The following is a 733-nucleotide window of genomic DNA, read 5'->3' as shown; positions in this document are numbered from 1 at the left end:
ATAAATTTAAATAGAGAAATATAAATAAAAATATAAATAAAAAAAATTTTTAAAATTAATATTATACATATATTTTTATATGAAAGTCAAAAGAAAATATTAATTAACAGATAATCCTAACTAATTAACAATTAATCAATTATTAAATCATTTATTATGTTCTAAATAAATAAATATAAATTAAATATCGATACTGATTTCTAATAATATAAAATAATATAATAATATAAAATAATAATAATATAAAATCATGTAATAAAAAGTTTTTATCTTTAAAAAAAAATAATTTCGTAATATCAATTTTGAATCTAGTATATAATAAATATATAACTATATACTATATACTATACCATATACTATATAATAACTATATAATAAATACATATATTTATTATATACATTTGCATATATGCTAAATATTTACATAATTATACAAAAAGATCAAAGAATTAAGAATATTGAGAAAATAAATCATCACATGCAAAACATCCAATACTCTTCACGTGTTAACAAACAAGAGAACATGTTGTAAAAATAAAATGTTACACATACACTCCACTCCACAATCTTTTCTTATCAGCCTCACAATAAGAAGGAAATATTACCTGCTGCTGCTGAGGCTGCTGTTGTTCCTGCTGAATCTCGTCGTGTTTCCGTTTTCTGCTGACATCCACATTCTCACTGTTCTCGTTGCAGATCGATCTACACTTGCTACAAAGCACCTGGCGCGGCC

General features: G+C 22.5%; 1 protein-coding gene across 1 annotated transcript in view; it reads right to left on the bottom strand.

Annotated features, from left to right (window-relative positions):
- The window catches only part of LOC102672680, a gene marked incomplete at its 5' end in the record, with an annotated part of 63,630 nt that overhangs the window by 12,163 nt on the left and 50,734 nt on the right, over positions 1 to 733 (bottom strand). Inside the window, one exon of the mRNA XM_006624695.2 lies at positions 606 to 733. This exon is cut by the window's right edge and continues 3 nt beyond it. Coding sequence (XP_006624758.1) covers positions 606 to 733 — 128 coding nt within the window. The remainder of the gene's footprint in view (positions 1 to 605) is intronic.

The sequence above is a fragment of the Apis dorsata genome, unplaced genomic scaffold, assembly GCF_000469605.1.
Source record: "Apis dorsata unplaced genomic scaffold, Apis dorsata 1.3 scaffold_1093, whole genome shotgun sequence".
NCBI lineage: Eukaryota > Metazoa > Arthropoda > Insecta > Hymenoptera > Apidae > Apis > Apis dorsata.
Note: the sequence above shows the minus strand (reverse complement) of the source record. Positions and strands in the feature narration are given on the sequence as shown.